This window comes from Malaclemys terrapin, chromosome 9 (genome assembly GCF_027887155.1).
Source record: "Malaclemys terrapin pileata isolate rMalTer1 chromosome 9, rMalTer1.hap1, whole genome shotgun sequence".
Classification (NCBI taxonomy): domain Eukaryota; kingdom Metazoa; phylum Chordata; order Testudines; family Emydidae; genus Malaclemys; species Malaclemys terrapin.
In genome coordinates this window covers 51,858,255-51,876,017 of record NC_071513.1, presented here as the reverse complement: position 1 = coordinate 51,876,017, position 17,763 = coordinate 51,858,255, and the positions used below count along the sequence as shown (strand labels likewise).

The 17,763-nt window shown below is 47.7% G+C and overlaps 2 protein-coding genes across 11 annotated transcripts in view; one reads left to right on the top strand and one right to left on the bottom strand.

Moving 5' to 3' along the window:
• The window catches only part of CEP63 (centrosomal protein 63), a 43,587-nt gene extending 43,394 nt beyond the window's left edge, over positions 1 to 193 (bottom strand). For 7 of the 9 annotated variants that reach the window (XM_054039956.1, XM_054039963.1, XM_054039965.1 and 4 more), the window contains exon 1: positions 31 to 116. The gene's annotated coding sequence lies outside the window, so the exon portion shown is untranslated. Of the gene's footprint in view, positions 1 to 30 lie in introns of all 9 variants that reach the window. The other 2 variants (XM_054039957.1, XM_054039960.1) reach the window with 1 other exon arrangement.
• On the top strand, positions 163 to 5,790 carry ANAPC13 (anaphase promoting complex subunit 13). 2 transcript variants are annotated; one of them, XM_054039968.1, is made up of 3 exons: positions 163 to 238; positions 1,679 to 1,804; positions 4,917 to 5,790. In XM_054039968.1, the coding sequence occupies exons 2-3, from the start codon at positions 1,706 to 1,708 to the stop codon at positions 5,040 to 5,042; spliced, it is 225 nt and encodes a 74-aa protein (XP_053895943.1). In that variant the 5' UTR covers positions 163 to 238; positions 1,679 to 1,705; the 3' UTR covers positions 5,043 to 5,790. The 2 variants fall into 2 exon arrangements, with proteins under 2 accessions (XP_053895943.1, XP_053895942.1); XM_054039967.1 differs by having other exon boundaries at positions 227 to 400.
• The last annotated feature ends 11,973 nt before the right edge of the window (positions 5,791 to 17,763 follow it).

Genomic DNA, 17,763 nt, shown 5'->3' with positions numbered 1-17,763 from the left:
CTTGGTCACCAGGGACAGTCAGACACTTACAGTCAGACCCAGCCCCGCAGAGCCGCTCACGACCAGACACGCTCGCCACAGCCTAGCCCGGTCGAGCCGTTACCTCCGGGGCCGGCCTCTCTCTCCTCGGCGGACTCGCACCCTCCCACTCTCTATGGTTCGCGCGGCCTAGCGCCGCCGGTCACGTGGTTTCCTCCTAGGGCCGCTGGCAGGAGACGGCGTGCGCGCAGGGTGTCAGGTGCGGGGGCTAGGCCCGGACGTCGGAGAGGACGGCTCCTTGCCGGCCCGGAGGGTGGCGTAGAAGGCTGGGCCCGCCGCCGCTGCGGCCCCTCAGCCCCGGGGGAGCCGAGGCCGCTGACAGAGCCCGGGACCGGGGCGGGTTACTGCGTATGCCCAGCGGGTGAGCATGCGCACTAGCCGCGCTGAGGCCGCTGCCTGGGGAGCTCGTGCCCCCTCCCTGAGTCGGAGGGGCGGGTCCTGTGTGGAGGCTGCTCCCCCCGTGCGTCTCCATGGGAGCTGTGGGGGTGAAGCCCATTCCCTGGGCATCCAGGCTGCGCGCCCCTGCGCACCTCCACCCCCCGTTGCCCCAGGCCAGGGTCGCTCTCTGGCAGGCTGACCGCCAGCCACAGCCCTGCCCTGGCTCGTGCCTCGCCTGACACCTGCTGCAAGGAACAGGGCTGTTTCATGGGTCACCTGTGGAAAAGCGGCAGCCGGGCGGCTACGTGCATCCGCTCTGGCACAAACCTAGTTCCACCTGTGCTTTGGTTTTAAATAAAAAATGTCAGCCATGCCCGGCTGTCACACAACCCGAGCCATCATCCTCTGGCTGATTGCTTGTAGGCGTTGCTTGTAGGGGTGTCTGGCGATACTATTTGAAGACGAGTGTAGTAATGTAGTTGTCACACGCAACCCCTGAGATTACTATGGCTGATGAGGCTTGGAGAAGATTCTCCTTTTTCCTCCATTTTATTAGTCTCCTTCATTTGTGCCACTGCCTTTGACAGTATTTTGAGAAGGGTCACTTTCATTGTCTTGATGGTGCACACCACTCCTCACACTCTGCTAGAGAGTGTTTGCCAGTAATGGCAGCAGATCCATGATGGAAAGTAAACAGGTAACAAGCAGTAGGCAGGTATTTGCATGCAGGGGAGGAGTGGTCTGAGCTCTCAGGCCTATCCTAAAGATGCTTCTAAGTATTTAAATTCTGTGGGGATGGTCATTATACCTGAAGCTGAATAAACAAACCCAAGAGCAGAAATAGCCTTAACCATTTTTTTTTTATAAAGGAATTTTAAATCAATTTGAGACACAATTTTAGGTGGTACTCTATCAGGAAACAAAATTTGTTTACAATAATGTTTGTCAGTGACCCTTTAAGGGAGATGGCTGTAATGCAAATTTAAACCCCTTTTTGAATAGGGAGGGAAACTAAATGTTACATGGACAAAAACTGAATTGGTAGAGAAAGTAATGTTGTATTCAAGCTTCTCATAGGACAATTCAAACAATAACTATGAAAACCAACTTGGCCACGCTGTGTGGACTGTAAAAAAAAAAAAAAAAAAAAAAAAAAAATTATGCTATTTAATAAAGGGATCAAGGCCAGAGCAAGCATAGAGTTAAGCTTCATCTTTTTTGGGGTCTGGATATCACAAATAGTTTCTGCTTTGTATCACAGATCTATCCATATGCAAATTGCACAAAGATGGACAGTGAGGTGCAGAGGGATGGAAGAATCCTGGATTTGATTGATGATGCATGGAGAGAAGATAAATTACCCTATGAGGATGTAGCAATACCATTGGTAGGTGAATACTATAGGCTGCTTATAAGCCTGAATTACATTTCTACCCTCTTTAACCTCTTAACAGAGACATGGCATAGCAAATGTGCCTTACAGTTCTGCCAGTTGTACGAATGATGCTCCTACACTCCAGAGGCCAGCTTCCCATTTATTTTGTGGGGGATTTCTTCCTGTTCTCTCATCTCTCTCGGTGGCTAGAAGAAAAAGTGCTTCTCTCCCTGCAGTCAACTGCCTCTCTTTAGAAGGAGCAAATGCTTTCCCCTATTCCTGACCAGTTATCTGTTTCTTTGGATGGTAGAATTCTTCTTCCCATAATTCCCTCTTTCTTTGTGTGGAGTACAGGGCAGACATAAGTGATGCTTTTCCTCCCTTCTACACTTCAGTTTTGCACTGCTTGTGTTCGAAGCAGTTTCCCAAACTCTGGTTTGCAGGCCACAGGTGATCAGCCAGGTGACAGCAGTATGCAGAGAGCTGGCTAGTCACACATGATGCTGGCTACTCTTCATTTCCAGCTGCTAAAATGCCATTAAAATAAGAGAAAATAGGTTAAATATTTTCCTACTATTACATGAAAGTAATTGCTGTAGTTGGTACAAGGATGGTATTTAATCATGAAGGTGTCTGTGATATGATCTCTATTAAAATGTATCCACACGAGGGGTACCCTCTAACCTGTGTGCTTGGACAAACCCATTGTTGGCAGGTCTCTGCTCACAGAGGTACTGCTACACAGGGCAGATTTTCTTAGAGTTACCCTCCACCACTCCCTGTGCTTCTACTGCCACTAGTTCAGAGATAGGTGAAGGGGTCCTAATATTTCCCAGCTACTTCTGGTATTACCGGTCTATGGGGAGGGGTTCCAGGACTCCCCTCTTCCTCAGCTCTTTTAAGTGCTATGCAGCTAGCTGCAGGGGAGGGGGAGGACTCACAGACTTCCCCTTCCCTTGTTCACTTCTGCTACTGCAAGCCAAGGGAGGAAAAGGGATAACTCCTCCTAGGCTCATTCAGCAATTATTTTTGGTCTGTCAAAGACTACTTGATGGTACACCAGGATCTTCACAGCCCCTTGTCCTTAGGCTCAGATACAGCCTTATCATTAATGGAAACCCCTCATTTAAACCCAGTAAGCCTTGACATTGTAGTCCTTAATTAACTGATTAAAGGCCTTCCTGAACCACTCTATTTTGATGGGCTCGAGGTTGCCTTTGCTGGTTGGGAAGTATCTCAACATGAGTGATTTTTAGCTCACTGAGTAAGAGTACTTCAAGCTTTTGTACCTACTCTACCTTTTGCCAAGATCCTGTCTTAAGGTAGTGATGGGATCCCAAATTGTAGGTCTCTCATGCTAGACTTCTTCCCTCCCACATCCACGTACCCAAAACCTGCAAGGCCTCTCTTCATTCTTTCAGTATGCAAAGTTCTTGAGAAGATTACTTGAAGGGAATTCATCTTTGTGGCACTCTACCTGACTTTCTGGATTTGTTTGACATCACTGTTCCAGAGAGTATTGTCACTAAAGGACCATGCTGGGATAGCGGTCTTGTTACGTTTTACATTACTTTGAAGTCTGAAGCCTAAAGGCCCATCTCAGGGTCAGCTGGGTCAGAAGTGAGGCAGCCTATCCTGTCTGCCTTAGGACAGTCAGTGATGTCTGTTGCAGGCATATGTATAGCAACTCACTATCTTCACTTAGCTCTGCTGTTTGTATTCAGGCTTTAGGAAACAATCCTACCTCCATCTTGCCGATCTGTGATTATGTTTTTGAGACATGGAAGCCCAGACTCTCCAACCTGTTGGAGTTTACTGGGATGTGCCTCATTAAACTGACTAAATGTAAAAACAGCTTCTGTGCTGGCATTTGCCTTCATTTTATGATTGGTTCAGTAGTAGATAGTCACTTTTGGGGGGGGGCAGGGATGGGAGAGATTCCACGAGCTGTGTACTTACTCTTGAAGATTGAGAATCGTGCACACAAACAGTATCTGCAGAGGAGGAAGAGTTACTTGCAACATACTTCTGAGGTGTCCTGTCCCTGTGGGCACTCTTACTTAACAGTAGAGAGAGGCCTGGGTGTAGACCTAAAGCCCTCTGAGGCCTCAGCCATTGAGGCAGATTGGATGTTAGCAGGCTATAAAACCAGCATGGCTGCTGTGGGATATTCTTTCATTCAACAAAGTCAAGCCGAAGCTGACTGGAAAGTTGGTGTTGTTTAGAATCATGGGCAGTAGATGACCCCACTTGAGCCCTGACCCACTACTTCTGCCTTCAGTGTCTGATCCAAAGCCCATTGAAAAGAATGAGAAGACTCCCACTGATTTCAACAGGCCTTGGATCAGGTTCTTAGTGAACAAAATCCTAAAGTTTGAGGAGTTCTGTTTGTCTCATGCTAGGGGTCCCACGACACATGACTGAGAACCCTGACCAGATGTTCTGGGGAATAATACATTCTCTAGCAATTGTACAGTTATGACAACACTTAGAGAATAATGTTTAAAAGAAAAACAAAACAGTTAAACCATTGCTTGTCCTGACAGCTTGTCTGTTCATCAGTTTTCTGTTACTAAAGCAAACTTTAGAAGTGCTTTCCAGTTTTCTCTATGGCACTAGCACAGCCTCTCCTCTTTTAGGTCACGGACCTCAACTTCGAGACAGAGTGCTTATTTTGCTATTTTATTACCTTCTATAGGACAGTAAAAAGATATTTGATAGAATGCCTTATTTAAAATTCTGAAATGAAATACCTATATTTGGACTTCATTGCTGGAGAAAGATTGTAAACAAGCAATAGAATATTTGCACTTATATCTGATATTTACCAGACATTACAATAATTTATTTTGCCACGTGTGCATTACTTGGGACCACCAGCCACCAAGATAGGAAACGAATTCACTTCTAAAACTAAGCACAGAATTCTTATGGAAAATAGAATGCCCATATTTGGGCTTGTTGATATTTTTAATGGGAGCAGTATGTACAGTACATGTCCTTCTGATGCTCCATCCAGTCTTAGTTGTGGATCTGTGTATTTATCAGTATGAAATGTTACTAACTTGCTCCCCTTAGGGTGCTTTGTAAGTATAGAATGCATTGTACCATTTTGTGTTCTCAGAATGAGCTTCCTGAACCAGAACAAGATAATGGCGGCACAACGGAGTCCGTAAAAGAACAAGAAATGAAATGGACAGACTTGGCTTTACAATATTTGCATGAAAATGTTCCCCCAACAGGAAACTAGAGAATCGGTGTTATTTCATGTGATGATTTCAATACAAGAAGATGTTTTCCAGCATATCTTCACCATCTCCTGTCCAACTGCTTAAGAAGGAGTCAAAACCTTCTAGTCTCAAACAGCTGCTCTACTCCACAAAAGCAAAATACAGTTTAAAAGGCCCCATGTAACCAATGTAAAATAACTGACATCCTAAAGCTGTGGGGGAGATAGCAGAGTGCTTTTTCACTTACACAAAAATATTTGGAGTCCTGTTGTGTTGACAACTTCTTTACAAGTTCATCTTAATTGTCTTTTGCATATGATCAAAGAGGAGTTATCACTACCTGAAAGCTGATCATTGATCTCAGAAGTGATTTGGTGAATATTTGTGGTTGCTTTGATATTTTATAGACCCAAAGCTATTCTTTTATGGTTTGGTGCTACTGTTAGTTGCTCGGGTTTTGCACCATGATCTCTATGAACCAACGTTTACTGCCTTTAACTTGCCTGTGACACAGGAAGGTTGTTTGGGACAGAGAGAAAGGTTAATGAACAGGATTAAGGGACTGAAATTTGTCTGTAAACACAAATGAGACTGGGAAAGAAGTTCTTTATAAAGTAAGCAGTCTTGGAATTTGCCTATTCTGGTTGGAGCACATTCCCAACACGGACATCCTGTAGTCTGTTTGCTAACCAGCATACTGTAAAAGAACAATTTATATTAAAAGGCTTTGTTAGTGGTGACTCGGAGTAATTGAGTCATCACCTTTTATGTATGTTTGTGAATTACGTAGAAGGTATTGCTGACCTCAATCCAATTCCCGTGAACGGGTGTCCACACCATTCTTGGCACCCTTGTTAACAGTCTCAGATAGGAGACAGAGTAAAGTGTCATCTTAGCCATGGAGATGTTGCCTGCAGCAAAGGATGGAGACATGTTTGTTTTAAAACATGGTCATTGAGATAAGCAGCTGAAATGCCCATTGAAATCAATAAGAGTTGCAACTGCTTACTCCAGGGTTTAATTTGGCTCATGAGAGCCATCATCTTGCTTGCATGAGAGTACCAGTCAACAAAAGGCATACATTTAACATTATCAGATAGATACATATACAATTAAAACTGATATTACATACAAAAACTACATTCAGAGAACGTTATAGTTGCAAAGTCAAACGTGAAAGTTAGGAAATGCCAGAATAAAGGTTCCCTGTGTAACCTTAATTCTACCCCCCTTTGCATTATTATGAATGTTCTTGTATTACTTTTTCTACAGGTCCCCGCCTCATTCACTGCACAGAATCAACAGGGCACCAGGATTGAACTAGGGTTGTGCAGCTTGCCCCAAATGCAGTGATTCATAGGAGTTGTCCTTATGACTAATGTTGCTCAGGAACTACAGCAATGCATGCATTGGCTACTCTGACAATACAGTACTCTTTCCCCAACCACCTTTTATCCACCAATGGGTCTATGCTGGCAGGCCCCCTGGTGGAGGGGAATTTGTAGGTAACTTGTGCCATTGCAACTGCCTTCTAGACAGACTTTCCGCTTCTGGGCACAGTCTGTACTTGTGTACATCTGTGTAACCTAGATTTACTCTATCCCATAATGTAATTGCTTCATATTCTGCTGTAGCAAATACACTCAGAGTCTTGGCCCTGCTGGAATGAAATATTTTCTCTTGGCTAGAAACTTTAACCTAATTTAAATATGAAGACGTAAGAAAGCTGAAATCTTTTTAGAAACAGCAGAATAATATGTAAAGATCAGGAAAACAAGAGCAACCAGATATGGCTGGTGCTTGGCGGAGGGAGAGAGTGTGTGTGTGTGTGGCACAGTGGGCCCCAATCATTGTGTGACGCGTCTAGGCACTACTGCAGTACACATGATAATAGAAAAGTTTGATTAAAACTATGTTGACAGCTACTGTAGATATTTATTAGCTGTCCTTTCAATAGCAGTGATTATGATTTAAGTACAAACAGTGTGATTTAAGAAACAAGTTCAATCAAGCTACATTTAAACCAAGCTAGCCTCTTGAAATCCAGCAGGGGGAGTAGAAGGACCTTCCCTTGTAATGTTTGGACAGCATTCAACATTGAATGCACTGGTTAACAGACTACAGCCAGTAGAGGGCACAGAAGCAGTGGTTTGCTTAGTTATCTCAAGACCTGGCACTTAGCTTAGACTCTATGCAGAGTTGGGCAAACTACAGCCCACGAGCCACATCCGACCCGGGGGGACCCTCCTGCCTGGCACCTGAGCTCCTGCCCCGGGAGGCTTGCCCCCAACCCTTCCCTTGCAGTTCCCCCTCCCCTGCAGCCTCAGCTCACTCTGCCGCCCGCGCAAGGCTCTGGGCAGCAGGGCTGCGAGCTCCTTGGGCAGTGCAGCTGCAGAGCCCGGCCTGACCCGGTGATCTGTGCTGCGCGGCGGCATAGCTGGCTCCAGCCGGGCGGTGCAGCTGTAGCGCCGCCAGCCACCGGTGCTCCAGGCAGCGCGGTAAGGGGGCAGAGAGCGGGGGGGGAGTTGGATAGAGGGTAGGGGAGTTCAGGGTGGTGGTCAGGGGACGGGGGTATGGATGGGGGTTGGGGAGGGCAGAGACAGGGCCGGCTCTAACTTTTTTGCTGCCCCAAGCAGCAAAAAAAAAGCGCCCCCCTCCCCCCCCCCCGAGCGCCGAGTCCTGCGCTGCCGGAGCCCGCCCCCCTCCCCCCCGCCCACCGAGCGCCGCAGGAGCGCCCCCCCCACGGAATGCTGCGCCGCGCTCCCCCCGCCGCCCCTTACCATGTGCCGCCCCAAGCATGTGCTTGGGTTCCTGGTGCCTGGAGCCGGCCCTGGGCAGAGAATGGGGGATTGAATGGGGGCAGGGGTTCTGGGAGCAGTCAAGTAGAAGGGGTGGTTGGATGAGACAGGGGTCCCGGGGGGGCACAGTCAGGATTGAGAGGAGGGGTTGGATGGGGCAGCAGGGGGCAGTCAGGGGCAGGGGTTCCGGGGGCGGTCAGGGAGAATGGGTGGTTGGATGGGACAGGGTTCCTGGGGTGGGGGGGCAGTCAGGAATGAGAAGAGGGGTTTGATGGGGTGGTGGGGGGCAGTTGGGGTGGAGGTTCCAGGGGCTGTCAGGAGACAGGGCGGGGGTTGGATGGGGCAGGAGTCCTGGGGGGGGAGGCCATCAGGGGGCGAGAAGCAGGAGGGGTCATATAGGAGGCAGGGGCTGGGGCCGGGTCACGCCTGGCTGTTTGGGGAGGCACAGCTTCCGCTAACCGGCCCTCCATACAATTTTGGAAACCCGATGCGGTCCTCAGGCCAAAACGTTTTCCAACCCCTGCTATATGGGTATGTTTAAACTGCACACAAAAAAACCCTGCATGGCAGCAAGTTTCAGAGCCCAGATCAAAGAAGTGTAGACATTCATGCTCAGGTTGGAGCCTGGGCTCAGAAACCTGGAGAGCGGTGTGGGTCTCAGAACCTGGGCTCCAGCCCGAGCAGAAACATTGTTAGCCCTGGAACGCAAGCCCGCATCAGTTGGCCTGGGCTCAGAGACTCGCTGCCATGCAGGATTTTTTGCAGTGTAGACATATGGAAAGGCTGAAACCTTCTAAGGGTTTTATGAGGCTTCTGAGAAGCCTATTCAAATCAGTTATTCTGTCCTGTGATTTTTGCCCATATGGCACATTTGAAATGAATTCTTGTTAGTCTTTTTGCTAGGGAAATGAAGGGAGGCTCGTGAGTCTTTTTAATATTGCTGCCTAAGCATGGATGTAAGCTTTCTCTGTTCCGCTCTGCCAAATTGAGCCTCATCTGCTGCCCAACCACTGTTTCTGTGCTGGCCTATCTTGAGCACAAATTGTTAATTGAGCAAATATACGGAAGTCTACAAAAATAAAAGTCTCCAAAAAAAGAATGGGTCCCCAGGCCACAAGTCTAGTAATGAAGGAAGGATGGCCTGGTGGCTAAGGCACTGCACTGGAACTCAGGAGATCTAGGTGCTCTTTCTGGTTCTGCCACAGACTTCCTGTTTGCTTTTCAGCAAATGTACCTCAGTTTCCTTTATGAAAAATGGGGATAATACTTCCCTACCTCACAAGACCATTGTGAGGGTAAATGTTTAATGAGGCATTTATACTATGACAAAGAACTCTATGGACAAATAAATGATACCAACAATAGGATTAATACAGCTGGGAAACTGCTCAGAAGTCAATATAAGCTGGTTACTGGACTGTACAAGCTAGCAGATTGGTTCCAGATATGTGAATGCAACTAGTATGGATTCATCTGATTGCATTAGCACTAAAACATCAATAACCATCTAAAAATGTATTAGAACCACATTAAATTCCTCCTCTTATTAGACTCAAAAAATATGTTTTTACTTAGAGTTAGGTTCAGAAACTCAAGCCATACCTTACCTGAATACTCAAAACCCTTCTTCATTTGAACTGTCTTATGTGCATAATTAAAGGTGAGTGGGTTTTTTTATGAATAAATCTTAATCAGTATGGTAGGGAAAAGGTGCATTACAGTACATATGACAAAGCTTACTAGAGATAATATAAAATATGTGCATTTCAATACTGCACTGCAATGCAGCAGGACTCACCACCATGGTGCCTCCTGCTGGCCATGCTGGGAATTAGCTCTTGGTTCCCAGTGCACCTTTCTCTACTGGTGTCTCACCACCATCACTTCTGCTCCACCTGTAAGACCCTCATCACTCCCCAAACTGCAGCATCCTCTTCTGGGCACAGCCCTCCGCCTGTGCCCCACTCCACTTTCTCCCCCCTTCTGGGGGAGAACTAGCTGTCTTTAGTCCATCTACTTGCTGCTGTGGCCTACTGCAGCTTTCAGTCTAGCCCCTCACCTTAAGGGGTAAACTGCAGTTTGAATACTGGCCACCCCATCTGTTGCAAGTGGGGGGGAAAGAGGAGGCAGGCCTACCCGCTACTCCAGGCCCCAAACCATATGCTGCCACTCCTCCAACTCCCACCACCTATTTTCCTGAGTCACATTCCCATAGCCCTAGCACCTTCCCAGCCCTTTGTATCAGGGGCCTCAGTCTGGAGCTCCCTATTGCTCTCCTGACCCTGCCCAGCACTGCTCTATCTAAGGTACTCCTTTAAGGCAGCCAGTCCTCCCTTGTACTCCAGGAAGAGGCTGCCCCTGCTCTGTTTGAGCAGCCTTTTTTATATGGCCCTCTCTGGCCCTGATTGGCTGCTCCAACAAATCTTCTCCTGACTGGCTCTCTACAAGCCTTCAAGCCCTCAACCTTCCTGAGGGCTGCTTTAACCCTCCATCTACCTGTGTGGGGCAGCCGCCTCACCACATGCACCATTGGAGTCAATTGGAGTTTGACCAAGGATTTTGTCAGAATCAGGCAGAATATCCACTTATGCTTGTTTTATAAGTTGGGAATAAATACGGGTGCCCAACTTCCATACTCTATGCCCTTCATTAGCTTAAACAGCTTAATCGTATCTTCTTTTATTCATTTCTATTCTAAATTTAACCATCTCACACTTTTCAATCTCTCCTCATATGGAAGTTTTCCTATGCCTCTAATCATCTTGATATCCCTTCCATTTCTGCTACATACTTTATTTAAAAAAAATATATATATATATATTCAAAATGGGCTATACACCTCTACCCCGATATAACGCTGTCCTCGGGAACCAAAAAAACTTACCGCGTTATAGGTGAAACTGTGTTGTATCGAACTTGCTTTGATCCGCTGGAGTGCGCAGCCCCGCCCCCCAGGAGCACTGCTTTACCACATTATATCCGAATTTGTGTTATATAGGGGTAGAGGTGTACTTTATAATACAGTGACTGTAGTTGCATTGCACTTACAGTATAATTGCACATTGGTTATGCTTTTCATTCCCTGTAATTAACATAACTGAAGGTTAACTTCATAACTTGATCCTTTATTATCCTTTTTATTTCCATACTTAGTACATTATACTGTAATTTCTCTAAAGTTATCCCTTTTGATACATGTAACTACTACAGGATTCTATAACCAGACAGTAAAATAGATGACTGAACTACCCCAAGAACTTCATAATTAATACATGTATTTTTAGAATCCAGGTATATTATGTATGTTTCACAACCAAAATTATACCTTCAGACTAATTTCAATGTAAATGCAATGTAGTTAATGTACCTGGATTTTAAAGCTACATGTTTTAAACTAACGGGGTATTAAATAATTCCATTGTGTATTTAGACTGAGATATATGAATGATTGATAGTTATAGATATCAGAAAGCACAACTATATTGTAATTACTCTGTAATTAAAATCACTGTATTATAAAGTACATCCAAATTACCTTCTGTGTTGCAAACTCTCCACCACAGTGCCAAAATAAAAAACTGTTAGCCAAAAATAATTAATATTTCAACTGAGCCACAACAAGGCATGGATTAATAGGCTATTGATGTTTCTGTGTGGATGAAATCATTTGGCCTATGGCCTTGTGCCTTACAAAGTATCCATAGTGCACACCACTAGCCAACTAATATATACCTTGTTGTGGCCTTACAGTCCATCTATTGCTACCTTGGCCAGCAGTACCAGTTTCAGCAACATACTTTTCTGATAGATTCACATTGCTCAGTTATGTAGGGTTACCATACGTCCGGATTTTCCCGGACATGTCCGGCTTTTTGGGCTCCAAATCCCCGTCCGGGGGGAAATCCCAAAAAGCCGGACATGTCCGGGAAAATCGGGACATGTGGGGCCGATGGTGCCGGGCCGGGGCCAGGCCGGCGGTGCCGGGCCGGGGCCAGGCCGGCGGTGCCGAGCCGGGGGCCGGGCCGGCGATGCCGAGCCAGGGGCCAGGGGCCGGGCCGGCGATGCGAGCCGGGGGCCGGCGGTGCTGAGCCGGGGGCCGTGGGCCGGGCCGGCGGTGCCGAGCCGGGGGCCAGGGGCCAGGCCGGCAGTGCCAAACTGGGGGCCGGGGGCCGGGCCAGCGCCGGGCCGGCGGTGCCAAGCCGGGGGCCGGGAGCCGGGGACCGGCAGTGCTGGGCGGGTCAGGGGTGCTCGGTTGGGGGCTGACCCGGGGCCGGCACCCCAGGGCCCGAGCCGACCCAGGCTGGAGACACCGGGGGGGCCAGACTGGGCCATGCCTCTTCCCCCCACCCCCCACCCATACCTGCTTCAGGCTTCCCGCGAATCAAATGTTCGCGGGAAGCAGGGAAGGGGGCGGAGTTGGGGCGGGGACTTTGGGGAAGGGGTGGAGTTGGGGCGGGGGCGGGGCCCCGTGGAGTGTCCTCCTTTTGGACACTCAAAATATGGTAACCCTACAGTTATGAATCTTCAGAATTTTGGAGGGAGGCGGGTAAACCTATCATTAAATCCTACCACCTGATTAAATTTGGCAACAGAGCTACCTCCTATTTAGCATCTAGCTAGCTTGTCTGCCCATCTTATACATTCTTTTTTGGGTAACATATGAACTAATTCAATTTGGATATTGCGTTATAAAATAAGCTGGAAGAAAAGGTATCTTATTTTTAACCCTAGATCAGTCTGGAGCGAAATCCTGTTTGCTTGACCTCCATGGCCTCAATTGAGTACAGCACTTAAAGTACATGCTTAACTTTGAGAACATGAGTAAGCACAACCTTACTTAGCAAAGCAGTTAAGCACATGCTTAAATCTCATTGAAGCCAATGGAACTTAAGCGTTCTGAATTAAGCATGTGTTTCATTAATGTGTCCATTCATCTAACATGCCTGGTGGTATAATCTCTCAGTGTTGGCAGTTGTGCTTTACTGCAGCGACATGCAAATACAAACCATGACAGCACATTACAAGAGCTGGGATGACATTCCTTTGAGAGGGCTCTGCTTTCTCTTGTAATAGTCCTGCTGCCTTTGTCCTCTAGTGAGTGTTCCAGACAGCAGGCTACAGTTCGTGACCAAGTGTCACTCCAGGGAAAGTGTAAAGAAGCTGTTACTGATGAACCGGATTCTATTTTCTCTGGATCTAAATCTACATAACATTGATTTAATTCACATCTCAACTGGGGAAGGCCAATATGAGTTCATGCCCACGTCTTTACCTTGCCACTAATAATCCCTTTTGTATTCCCCCTTCCATTAGGCCCATCATTGTGTCATTTTGCATCCAGGTCAGAGGGCAAGATGTACCACAACCACCTCTATGGGTCAATACCAACTTACAGACTGACCCAGAAGATGAAATGTAAAAGCAGAGCAAGGGGCTAGACCACCTATAAGATATTAACAGTACTATTCCCTAGATTTAGGCTACATCTACACTACGGGGGGGGGGTCGATTTAAGATACGCAAATTCAGCTATGCGAATAGCATAGCTGAATTCGACGTATCGCAGCCGACTTACCCCGCTGTAGGGACGGCGGCAAAATCGACCTCTGCGGCTTCCCGTCGACAGCGCTTACTCCCACCTCCGCTGGTGGAGTAAGAGCGTCGATTCGGGGATCGATTGTCGCGTCCCGTTGGGACGCGATAATTCGATCCCCGAGAGGTCGATTTCTACCCGCCGATTCAGGCGGGTAGTGTAGACCCAGCCTTAGTAGTAGCAGGTGCTGTAGAGGGAGGGATTCATTGATTGGTTGGAAGTCACACTTCTAGGACCCATAGAACCAGGGCTTGGAGTTCTGTCTCAAACTTTGTTTTCCTTCAAATTCATCACATTGCACAGTTGCCATATGATAGCACCACTTTTCTTAGCCATCTCCATTCCAGCTGGAGAGCCGCATGAAGGGGGAAAGTGATCATCAGCCCCAGCAGATACCCAATTAAACAGTATGCTGTTCAGTGGGCCACCTACAGAGCAAAAAGGGATAGGCTAGGCTCCCTAAGCAAGAGTAAAAGCAAAGCATGCAGCCCGAGTCCCCTAATCCAATTTTGAGAACAGAAGGGGAAGTTCCAGCTGCACTAATTTTCCCAAAAACACCTCCAGTTCACCCACACAGAGACAGTGTCATCAGCAAGGAAACCACCAGCCACTATGGTGATGCAGCAAACCACAGTCACTGCAGCAATTAAATATATGGGGAAAGCCTAATGTCAAGCAGGGAGATGGGGAAAAGGAATGGTTGTCCCTGTCTTTTCTCCCTTTCCTCATCTGACTTTCATTCCCCCCTCTGTCTTTACCCAGTTCTTAGATTTGGTTTGTATTTCTGGAGATAATTTAGGGAGCAAGCTGTCATTGGCGAATCAGAAATCTCGGAATTTTAATGCGTACCATCTGGAGTGCTTGCTCGTGTTGAAATGTTAGCATGATGTGGTAATTCCTGAGTGTACACGGGGGCGACGGGAAGGGGGAGGTGTGCTGTGGATTCCTGTCACCCTAAAACAACACTCACAATCCAAACAACTACACTGCTCCCAACAAAGGAGCCAAATTGATGCTGGAGTGTGGGTGTGCTGGGTTTGGGGAAGGGCAGGGATGTATTCCTGCTCTTCTTCCTTCTTTTGGTGGGGGGAGGTTCTTTTCCAAGGAGACCTTGAGGTATGGAGTTGTGCTAGGCCCTCCGCCAGCTCGCATGGAATCTGCGTCGCCATGGAAACTGGCTGCCAGAATAGCAACAAACAGAGGCAGAGGAATTTCAGCATCGCCAGCCAGGCCTCACTGGAACAAGAACTGCTCTCATTTAAAAAGGGGAAAATAAAGGCTTGTCTAAGGAGCACACAGGGGGCAGCAGCACTCCTCATAAACATCACTGACTCCTTCTGGAGCCTAAAGCAGCCATGAAAATGGAGAGAAATTCTTGTCCTATTTATTCTCTCCCCAGCTTAATGAACCTATGTATCTTCTATAGGGGTTGACACAAGGACATCTGCAAAGCGGGACTCTCATCTTGAGTCAAAAATCTCTCTTGTCTCTATATTGTCTCTAAAACCTTACCAAAGATACCTATGTATTACTACCATCTGTCAGAACTCATCCTAAGCACCTTTTTTCATGACCTCATTTATTCCCATAGCAGCAGATTATGATGTCAGAACCAAAGGTTCCTGAAACATAGGTAGAGGGAGCAGGAAAGAAAAAGAACAATAATTAGTGGAGGAATTAGTGCTTGATCTTTGAACTCAAGAAGCACTATAAACGGTAAGTGCTATGCATTGTTATAAGATTACATTTTCCATCATTAGTGCCTCATTGTGGAGTTGGCCCCATACAGAGGGAAGACACAGTTCCAGAGACCTTGGATGTAAGAACATAAGTTTGTTCTTCATGACCATGCTATTCCAGTGCAGGGCCCCACACAGCTCAGCCAATTCTCTTCAGTCCTCCTTGCAACGGCCATGCTATTTCATACGCAGTTTCTTCCCAATCAGGTGATGTAATGTGCCAGGTGATGTAATGGACTTAGGGTATGGACAAAAGCAAAGGATGGATGAGGCCGAGAGACTAGCTAGCTCACTTCACTTGTGAGTGAAAGACAGTCAGAACAGGGGTCTCCAGAGTTGAAAGGGGAGTGCATGTAGCCACTAAGGGTATGTCTACACTATGGGATTAATCCGAATTTATATAATTCGGATTTGGGAAACAGATTGTATAAAGTCGAATGTATGCGGCCACACTAAGCACATTAATTCGGCGGTGTGCGTCCAAGTACCGGAGCTAGCGTCGATTTCTGGAGCGTTGCACTGTGGGTAGCTATCCCATAGTTCCTGCAGTCTCCCGTGCCCATTGGAATTCTGGGTTGAGATCCCAGTGCCTGATGGGACAAAAAACATTGTCGCAGGTGGTTCTGGGTACAGCCTCACCCCTCCCTCCCTCCCTTCATGAAAGCAACGGACGGCAGACAACCATTTCGCGCCTTTTTTCCTGGGTGAACACTGCAGACTCCATACCACGGCAAGCATGGAGCCTGCTCAGTTCAAGACAGCAGTCATGAACATTGTAAACACCTCGCGCGTTCTCGTGGAGTTTATGCTGAGCCAGGACCAGAAAAACGAGGCGAGGAGGCAGCGGCGGCGGCAGCGCAGCGACAAGCGTGATGAGGACATGGACATGGACACGGACACAGAATTCTGTCAAACCGCGGGCCCCGGTGCTTTGGAGATCATGTTGTTAATGGGGCAGGTTCTATCCATGGAACGCTGATTCTGGGCAAGGGAAACAAGCATAGACTAGTGGGACCGCATAGTGTTGCAGGTGTGGGATGATTCCCAGTGGCTGCGGAACTTTCGCATGCGTAAGGGCACTTTCATGGAACTTTGTGACTTGCTGTCCCCTGCCCTGAAACGCCAGAATACCAAGATGAGAGCAGCCCTCACAGTTGAGAAGCGCGTGGCGATAGCCCTGTGGAAGCTTGCAATGCCAGACAGCTACCGGTCAGTCAGGAATCAATTTGGAGTGGGCAAATCTACTGTGGGGGCTGCTGTGATGCAAGTAGCCAAAGCAATCACTCAGGTGCTGCTACAGAAGGTAGTGACTCTGGGAAATGTGCAGGTCATAGTGGATGGCTTTGCTGCGATGGGATTCCCTAACTGTGGTGGGGCGATAGATGGAACCCATATCCCTATCTTGGCACCGGAGCACCAGGGTACCCAGTACATAAACCACAAGGGGTACTTTTCAATGGTGCTGCAAGCACTTGTGGATCACAAGGGACGTTTCACCAACATCAACGTGGGCTGGCCGGGAAGGGTTCATGACGCTCGCATCTTCAGGAACACTACTCCGTTTAAAGGGCTGCAGCAAGGGACTTACTTTCCGGACCAGAAAATAACCGTTGGGGATGTTGACATGCCAATAGTTATTCTTGGGGATCCAGCCTACCCCTTAATGCCATGGCTCATGAAGCCATACACAGGTAGCCTGGACAGGAGTCAGGAGCTGTTCAACTACAGGCTGAGCAAGTGCAGAATGGTGGTAGAATGTGCATTTGGCTGTTTAAAAGGTCGCTGGCGATCGTTACTGACTCGCTCAGACCTCAGCCAAACCAATCTCCCCATTGTTATTGCTGCTTGCTGTGTGCTCCACAATCTCTGTGAAAGTAAGGGCGAGACCTTTATGGCGGGGTGGGAGGCTGAGGCAAATCGCCTGGCTGCTGATTACGCGCAGCCAGACACCAGGGCGATTAGAAGAGCACACCAGGAAGTGCTGTGCATCAGAGAAGCTTTGAAAACCAGTTTCATGACTGGCCAGGCTACAGTGCGAAATATCTGTTTGTTTCTCCTTCATGAAAACCCGCCCCCTTTATTGATTCATTCTCTGTAAGGAACCCACCCTCCCCCTTCCCCCAACTTGCTTTCAAACCAAATAAAGTCACTATCGTTTAAAAATCATTTATTCTTTATTAATAGATTATAAAAAGAGGGAGGGAACCCGGGTGGGGTTTGGGAGGAGGATTGGTGGGAAGGAAAAGGCCACTAAAAAAAGGTTAAAAAAATGACAGCCTTTTGCTTGAGCTGTCCACTGGGGTGGAATGGGAAGGTGTACGGAGCCTCCCCCCCCCCCCGCGTTCTTACACGTCTGGGTGAGGAGGATATGGAACATGGGGAGGAGGGAGGGGGGTTATACAGGGGCTGTAGCGGCACTCTGTTTTCCTGCTGCCATTCCTGAAGCTCCACCAGACGCCGGAGCATGTCTGTTTGTTCACGCAGCAGCCCCAGCGTTGCATCCTGCCTCCTCTGATCTTCCTGCCGCCACCTCTCATCTCGAGCGTCTCTCCTCTCCTCACGTTGGTCCCTCCTGTCCTCAAGTTCACTGGCTTCTTTCCTATACTTTGAA